The following is an 8,129-nucleotide window of genomic DNA, read 5'->3' as shown; positions in this document are numbered from 1 at the left end:
TTACCTGTGATGAGAAACTAGGGGACCCATCCTCTCTGCAAATTTCAGAATCTGGTTCCTTTAAAACGATTGGAGACAAGATGGAAAATACAATCCAGGAAAGAGCCCTGGGAGGAGGGCAAGATATGGACAGGTCTGAAAATTTATCTCTTGATAACACAAGGAGATTTGTATGCAGGGACCACCCTAGGTGACATCCAACTCCCTGTGATCACAGGTCTTGGTGGGACAAGGTTCTACTGAAAGGCCAAGGACAATAAAGGAGCAAAGATGACTCAGCCAAGCAGTGACCACATAAAGCCCGTGGTGGCCGGAACACAAACTGGGCACAGCCCCATCTACTCTCCTCCCCTGCAACAAATCAGCACAAGAAACACGTGGACTCTGGAAGGTTCTCATGTCTTCCATTTATTTTGTCTCTCAAATTTCAGGAATCTTCTCCTTTAATAAACTCATCAACCTCTCATGGCAAGAATTTGAAAAAGTAAATTTATACTCAGGTTCTAATTGTAATAGGGAAGGAAGAAGATACAGCTCAGTGCACCATGAAGTTGAGACAGAGATACAGACATCCCAGCCCAACCTCCCTGGAACAGGAAAGATAAATGGGGAGGGAACACAGGTCAGCGTGGGGAAGAGGGTCATGGTGGACACGGGGGTGGGGTGTTCTCCCCAACTCCTCACATTATGCCTACAGGAACATAGACACATTCAGGTGCCTTTGCAGAAAGAAAGTCAGGGTTCTTCAAGTCACAAAGAGAAGACATGAACAAATCTTGCCTCGCAGTCCCACACAAGGCAGCTGTCTCACACTATAGAAAACATATTTATGAAAAAATTCACATCCGTCACAGTGAGGAGTGACACTTTAAACAGCCCATCACATGCTCAATACATCCAAGTCAAAGAAACCCCACAGCACAGCTGCGTCTACTGTTCCCCCAACACCCCACACACATCAGGCCCCCCAGGGTCTCACCTTTACAAGCCGTGAGAGACACATCAGAACCTTGGGCACTGTCACTGCCTGGAGTAGAACAAAAACAGGACCTGGTCAGATCCCTCTGGAGATGTGGCTAGAGGAGGAACTGTGGGGTTAGTGAGCTCCCCCATGGGCTCCCAACCACAATATCCCAAGGATCTCAGGGATCAGCCTCCTTCATACTTACTTGCAGCCTGAGAGTAGCTCCCGCCTTATCTATCTATGAGAAGAAAATGTCCTGTGAGATATCAGAAAGGAGTCAGGGCCATAAGGTCCTACAGGAATCTCCTAGTCTTGGACCCCAGAGAAGTTTCCAGAAATGTGTGATTGCAGACCCAGGACAGGATCAGGAAACATGCAGAAAGCAGGTGTGGGTCCTGGACCAATTGCCCTCCTGAGGTCTGTCCTCAGCAGGGACCTTCCCTTGTGACTTGTGACTGCTGGGATCAGGTCCCATCACCATAATCAAGGTGATAAATCTGTCCTTCATTGTAACAGGTGCTTTACAAAAGAGTAGGTGCTGGCACACAGGGCCCAGGCTGGGTCAGCCCATGAGTGTGGATGGTGCTTCCCAGTAACCAGACAGGGTACATTTCTACCTGGGGCTTGAAACCCTCAGTGAGACAAGAAATCCCAGACCCCACTCCTCACTCCTTCCTCACCTTAGCTCTTCCTCCTCCACATCACAGCAGCAACCACAGCTCCAGTGACCACAGTTCCAAGGAGAACCAGGCCAGCAATGATGCCTATGATGAGGATGGTAGACTGGGAAGATGGCTCTGGGAAAAGAGGGGAAGGTGAGGGGTCCCGATCCTGCTAAAGGTCTCCAGAAAGGCTCCGGCTTTCCTTAAGAGACATGACACCCCCATCTCCCTCTTTACCCCATCTCAAGGTGAGGGGCTTGGGCAGACCCTCATGTTGCACATGACAGGTGTATCTCTGCTCCTCTCCAGAAGGCACCACCACAGCCGCCCACTTCTGGAAGGTTCCATCCCCTGTAGGCCTGGTCTCCACGAGCTCCGTGTCCTGAGTTTGTTCCTCTCCATCCCGCTGCCAGGTCAGTGTGATCTCCGCAGGGTAGAAGCCCAGGGCCCAACACCTCAGGGTGGCCTCGTAGTCAGAGACAGGGTGGTGGGTCACATTTGTCTTGGGGGGATCTGATGGGAAGAGTCAGAAAATTCAGTCATTTTGCATCTGTCATGGGACACTCCACCAGCACGCATGTGACCATCTTGAGAATGGACAGGACACCTGGGGTGGGGAAGGGAGCCCAGAACCCAGACACCATCCTGGACACAGGCACCTGTGAGAATCTCCTATTCCGTGGAAAATTCTATTCCCTGAGGAGAGAACAGTGACTTCTGCTCCTGACCTGAGTGGAGGCTGAGGGACTCAGAGGAGCTGGACTCAGACCCCCACACACATTGAGTGTGAAGCAGAGAACAGGGCCTGAGAGGAAAAGTCACGGGGCCCAAGGCTGCTGCCGGTGTCAAAGGGAACTCCTGATCAGTATTCGAGGGATCGTCTTCCAGTCATTCCCTCAGAGATTTTATCCTTTTTTTTTTTTTTTTTTTTTGTTGAGACAGAGTCTAGCTCTGTCGCCCAGGCTGGAGTGCAGTGGCGCGATCTCAGCTCACTGCAAGCTCCGCCTCCTGGGTTTACGCCATTCTCCTGCCTCAGCCTCCCGAGTAGCTGGGACTACAGGCACCCGCCACCTCGCCCGGCTAGTTTTTTGTATTTTTTAGTAGAGACAGGGTTTCACCGTGTTAGCCAGGATGGTCTCGATCTCCCGACCTCGTGATCCGCCCGTCTCGGCCTCCCAAAGTGCTGGGATTATAGGCTTGAGCCACCAAGCCGGGCCGAGATTTTATCCTTAATTGTGTCAGAGAGCAGGGCGGAACCTCAGAGTCACTCTCTGGTACAGGATCTGGAAACCCAGGAGGATTCCTCTCCCTCAGGACTAGAGGGAGGGCGATATTCTAGTGTTGATCCCATTTGTCTCCCCTCCTTGTGGGAGGCCAGCCCGGGAGATCCACAGGCGATCAGGGAGGCGCCCCGTGGCCCCTGGTACCCGCGCGCTGCAGCGTCTCCTTCCCGTTCTCCAGGTATCTGCGGAGCCACTCCAGGCACTCGCCCTCCAGGTAGGTTCTGTGCTGCTCCGCCGCACCCGCCGCCTCCCACTTGCGCTGGGTGTTCTGAGCCGCCATGTCCGCGGCCGTCCAGGAGCGCAGGTCCTCGTTCAGGATGATGTAATCCCTGCCGTCGTAGGCGAACTGTTCATACCCGCGGAGGAGGCGCCCGTCTGGCCCCAGGTCGCAACCGTACATCTTCTGGAAGGTGTGAGACCCTGGCCCCGCCCCCGCGGTCAGCCCCGCCCACCGAGCCCCGCCCCGCCCCGACCAACCCGCGGGGATTTTGGCCCAAACTAAAAAGGAAATCGGGTAAAGGCGCCTGGGGCTCTCCCGGGTCAAGGGTCCCCGGGTCCCGCGGCTTCGGGGTGGATCTGGGACCCAGAGACTCGGGGCCACCCGGGCCGTCCGTGGAGGATGTGGAGGGGTCGTGACCTGCGCCCCGGGCCGGGGTCACTCACCGGCCTCGCTCTGGTTGTAGTAGCGGAGCAGGGTCCGCAGGTTCGCTTGGTAGGTCTGTGTCGTGGTCTTCATGTTCTGTGTCTCCCGGTCCCAATACTCTGGACCCTCCTGCTCCACCCACGGCGCCCGCGGCTCCATCCTCGGACTCTCGGCGTCGCTGTCGAACCGCACGAACTGCGTGTCGTCCACGTAGCCCACGGCGATGAAGCGGGGCTGCCCGCGGCCGGGCCGGGACACGGCGGTGTAGAAATACCTCATGGAGTGCGAGCCTGGGGGCGAGGAGAGACTGAGACCCGCCCGACCCTCCTCCCCGCGCGGCTCCCCGGGTCCTGCGCCCCCGCCGGGCGGGCCCCTCGCTGCTCCCGGCAGAGGCCGTTTCCCTCGCTACCCCGCACTCACCCGCCCGGGGCTGGGTCAGGGCCAGTACCCCTGAGAGCACCAGGAGGAGGGTTCGGGGCGCCATGACCGCCATCCTCGGCGTCTGCGGAGAATCTGAGTCCTGGTGGTGAGTGGAGACTTTAGAACCGGGACCGTGGTGACGCTGATTGGCGTCTCTAGAAACCCGACACCCAATGGGAGTGAGAACGGGGTCCGTGTCGTGAGTATTCCGGAAGAAGGACACGACGCAGGTTGTCAGAAGAAGAGAAACTGCGGAGATGGGGAATCCCCAACGCTGGGACTCCCCAATCCATACACCGCCTTCGGGGCCTGAGACCCTGAGAGCCACACCTGGGGCCCTGGGACTTCGCCCTGACCCCCTCCTCTTGTGCCAAGCGCTCTGTCTCACTGTTTCCCTGAGTCTTGGCCCAGGAGCTGTCTGAGAAACCAGGGAGAACCCCTGGGCATGGACCCTGTCACTCTCCCTTCACTTTTCATCCCGGAATCTCCATCCCTGAACTGGACTCCCTGCCTCCCACTCCTTATCTATCCCCTTGGACTCTTCTAGAACAAAACTCACCCCACGGAGCTTGGTGCCAGAGACTGAGCTTACTCTGGGAATGAAGGTATAGAGACTTTTTTGTTTTTTTTTGGTCGTTGTTGTTTTTTTTCTAAATCTGGAAAAGTTGCGCCTGAGTGCATGAGATAGAATAGAGATCAGTTTGCTGTTTGTTTATTAAATACATTGGGTTGTAGAATCTTGGTAACCCCCAAATGATCAGGAATCTAATCGGTAAAAAATGTGACTTTGGCCCCTTGATTTATAAATGTGTCCAAAAGCGTTACAACAGGACTCACAAAGCTCCTAAATTTCACTTTCGCAAACAATGTATCTGTGACTCCCGCTTGTCGTATTTTAAATTTACCATCATTCCATAGCTCTGAGTTTCTGTGTGAGTCCAGGATATTTCCTCAATATAAACTAGCACACTGTGTTACTATATGTTACAACCAGGAGACCTATAGTTTGCAGAGTATATGTCTGCAAACAGTACAGACTATTCACCTCACAGTTGCAACTGTTCAATGCAGTCACAATGCCCCTCACCAGTGCTCATGCACTGCCTGTTTTTAGGAAGTATCCACTTCTAAGTGTTGTGTATATTTTATAGGAACACTTAGTATTTTTGAAACCTGATTAACATAAAAGCAATTAGTTTTTAGGCAGACCCACATAACGTATTAAAGGCCAACTGCCAAGGACACCCTGCTAGGCTCTGTAGATGGATATATTAAAATCCATAAAACAATGTATTGAAACCTAAGAATTCTGCTGCTTTCGAATTCTTTCCTCTGGTCCTTTTCCTCAGCGCCTGCTTCTCCAGCCCTTCCTTCAGTCCCTCTCATCCTTCAGACCCTCCTCTCCCTTTAGTCCCCACCAAACTGTCACTTGTGAATTGTGACACTAGCACTGTCCCATGACCTGCTACGTGACTGTTCTCTTCACAGTGGTCCTGCTCCTGTCAGTCAGAGTGTGTCATTTCTCCACCTAAAACACTCTGGTGTCTCCACCTCGGTCTTGTGAAACTTCTGAAGTGTCAGGCAGGTGAGCATATGAAGGGTTACCTGGTTCAACATAGGCACTAAATTAATTTTTATTGACTTAATGAATGAAATATGAGTGTAATAAATTGCATCCCAGATAATTATGAAGTGTAAAACACTGAAAAAGCTCAGAAAGATTTTATTTTATGTAACTAGTGTGCATATCAATTCATCAATTCATTCATGCACTACCACCCCTGGCAAAACAACACCCATTTATCTACTTCTAGTTCCTTGGTCAGAAATCTGGGCAAGATGTGGATAGAATCTCTGTTCTGGGCTTCCAAAAGCTGTGTTTTCATTTTGAATCCTCCTTCAGGTTTATAGAGAGGTGGCAGAATGCAGTTTCTTACAGTTGTAAGACTAAAGTCCCTGTTCATTGCTGGTTGTCAATGTAGAGAACGTGAAGGGCTGCGCTCAATTCCTGGTGTTCACCAGTGTTCTTTCCTACACAGCCTCCCCCCCCCCTTTTTTTTTTGGCAGAGTCTCGCTCGGTAGCCCAGGCTGGAGTGCAGTGGTGCAATCTCAGCTCACTGCAAGCTCCACCTCCCTGGTTCACGCCATTCTCCTGTCTCACCCTCCCAAGTAGCTGAGACTACAGGCGCCCGCCACTACGCTCGGCTAATTTTTTTTTTTTTTGTATTTTTAGTAGAGACAGGGTTTCACCGTGTTATTCAGGATGGTCTCGATCTCCTGACCTCTTGATCTGCCTGCCTCAGCCTCCCAAAGTACTGGGATTACAGGCGTGAACCACTGCACCTGACCCATAGCCTCTTCATTTTCAAAGCCCACAGTGGAGGAAACCCCTCATGCTGAATCCCTCTCACACTGCATTTCTCTATGCTCAGGAAGAACCCAGTCCTTTCAAGGGCTCACCTGATTAGGACAGTCCAAGCAGGAGAAACCCAGCCTAAAGTCAACTAATTGAGCCCCTTAATTATATCTGCTAAATCCCTTCACAGCAGCACCTACATTAGAGTTGGTTGAATGACTGGGGGAAAGGTGAATGACCAGGAGCTGGCTGTTGGGACCATCATAGAATCAGCCCAGCAAGGGCTGGATCTTCCTTTTCTGTTTAATTGAGACACAGTTGGAAATTGAAGTTCAAGTAAAGTGATCATTGTGAACGATATTAAACTACATCCTCTTTGGCCATGGAAATTCTCCTTACCTTTTAAAACTAAATTACATGTTTAATATCTTATAATTACTTTAGGCCATATGTGGTGGCTCACGCCTGCTATCCTAGCACTGTGGAAGGCAGAGGAAGGCAGATTTGTTGACTCCAGAAGTTCAAGATCAGCCTGGGCAAAACCCCCATCTCTACAGAAATATTAGAAAATTAGTCAGGCATAGTGGTTCATGCCTGTAGTCCCAGCTACTCAGGAGGCTGAGATCAGAGAGTCCCTTGAGCCCAGGAGGTCGACACTGCAGTGCATGGTGATCATGCCACCGCACTCCAGCCTGGGTTACAGAGTGAGATCTTGTCTCAAAAATAATAATGATAATAATGATACATTTGGAGCAAATGCAATTTAACATGTAATAAAACATCCTCTCTTGTGAAAATGTATTATTTATTTACGATTGAGTAACAAATTATGTAACACTTAGCTCAAAACAACAAATATTCATCATCTCCCACAGTTTCCAATGGTTAGGAATCCAGGAGAGGTTTCCCTGAGTGCTTCTGGCTCAGGACCTCTCACAAGATTGCAGTCCAGTTGTCAGTCAAGGGCTGCATCATCTGAGGACTTCACTGGGGCTGAGGATTCACAAGAAAGATGGCTCAGTCACATGGCTGTTGGAAAAGGCCTGGTTCCTTGTTATCTAGTCCCAGAAGGCCTCAGTTCTCAGTCACATGGACCTTCCTGCAGGGCTGCTTATGGCACAGCAGCTGGCTTCCCCCAGAGCTCATGATCCCAGAGACAGAGAGAGAGAGAGAAGGTGGAAGCTGCAGTGAGTTTTATGTTCTACACCCAACGTCACAAACTGTTATGTCAGCATTATTCTATAAGTTAGAAGTTGTATTAGTCCATTCTCACACTGCTATAAAGAAATACCTGAGATTGGGTGATTTATAAAGGAAAGAGATTTAACTGACTCACAGTTCTGCATTGCTGAGGAGCCTGCCCCAGGAAACTTAGAGTCATGGCAGAAGTGGAAGCAAACATGTCCTTCTTCACATGGTGGCAGGAGAGAGAAATGCAGAATGAAGCAGGAAAATGCCCGTTATAGAACCATCACATCTAATGAGAATTCCCTCAGTATCATGAGAACAGCATGGGGGAACTGTCCCCATGATCCAGTCACCTCCCATGTGGTCCCTCCCCCAACAGATAGGGATTACAATTCGAATGACAATTCAAGATGAGATTTGGGTGGGAACACAGAGCCAGTCCATATCAGAATTGCCTCATTAAGTCCAAGCCACACTCAAGAGGGGGAATTAAGCTGCACCTCTGGAAGGGAACAGTATCAAACGATTTGAATATATATTAAAAGCAAAATTAAAACTATTGTTTCTGGTTTTTGAAAATCAAAGACTTCTATTATCTAATTATTTTTCATTA

The 8,129-nt window shown here is 50.5% G+C and overlaps 1 protein-coding gene across 1 annotated transcript; it reads right to left on the bottom strand.

The window, feature by feature from the left end:
* Positions 1-4: 4 nt before the first annotated feature.
* On the bottom strand, positions 5-5,368 carry LOC139363071 (patr class I histocompatibility antigen, B-1 alpha chain-like). Its single transcript, XM_071096022.1, has 10 exons — positions 5,273-5,368; positions 4,532-4,643; positions 3,973-4,072; positions 3,573-3,842; positions 3,054-3,329; positions 1,864-2,139; positions 1,645-1,761; positions 1,170-1,202; positions 980-1,027; positions 5-812 (listed from the first exon to the last, which is right to left on the bottom strand). The coding sequence occupies exons 1-7, from the start codon at positions 5,356-5,358 to the stop codon at positions 1,646-1,648; spliced, it is 1,236 nt and encodes a 411-aa protein (XP_070952123.1). The 5' UTR covers positions 5,359-5,368; the 3' UTR covers positions 5-812; positions 980-1,027; positions 1,170-1,202; position 1,645.
* Positions 5,369-8,129: the final 2,761 nt, after the last annotated feature.

The sequence above is a fragment of the Macaca nemestrina genome, chromosome 5 (genome assembly GCF_043159975.1).
Source record: "Macaca nemestrina isolate mMacNem1 chromosome 5, mMacNem.hap1, whole genome shotgun sequence".
NCBI classification, from domain to species: domain Eukaryota; kingdom Metazoa; phylum Chordata; class Mammalia; order Primates; family Cercopithecidae; genus Macaca; species Macaca nemestrina.
This window is presented reverse-complemented; position numbering and strand designations above follow the sequence as displayed.

What these genes read in the sequence shown, in the direction of transcription:
- LOC139363071 (XM_071096022.1), bottom strand. Translation starts at nt 5,358, where the DNA reads ATGAGAGGGACTGAAGGAAGGGCTGGAGAAGCAGGCGCTGAGGAAAAG. An exon ending in CTACAACCAGAGCGAGGCCG is followed by an intron (nt 3,330 to 3,572) that starts GTGAGTGACCCC and finishes GGGCGGGGCCAG; the next exon opens with GGTCTCACACCTTCCAGAAG. An exon ending in GCCCCTCACCTTGAGATGGG is followed by an intron (nt 1,762 to 1,863) that starts GTAAAGAGGGAG and finishes CTCTTTTCCCAG; the next exon opens with AGCCATCTTCCCAGTCTACC.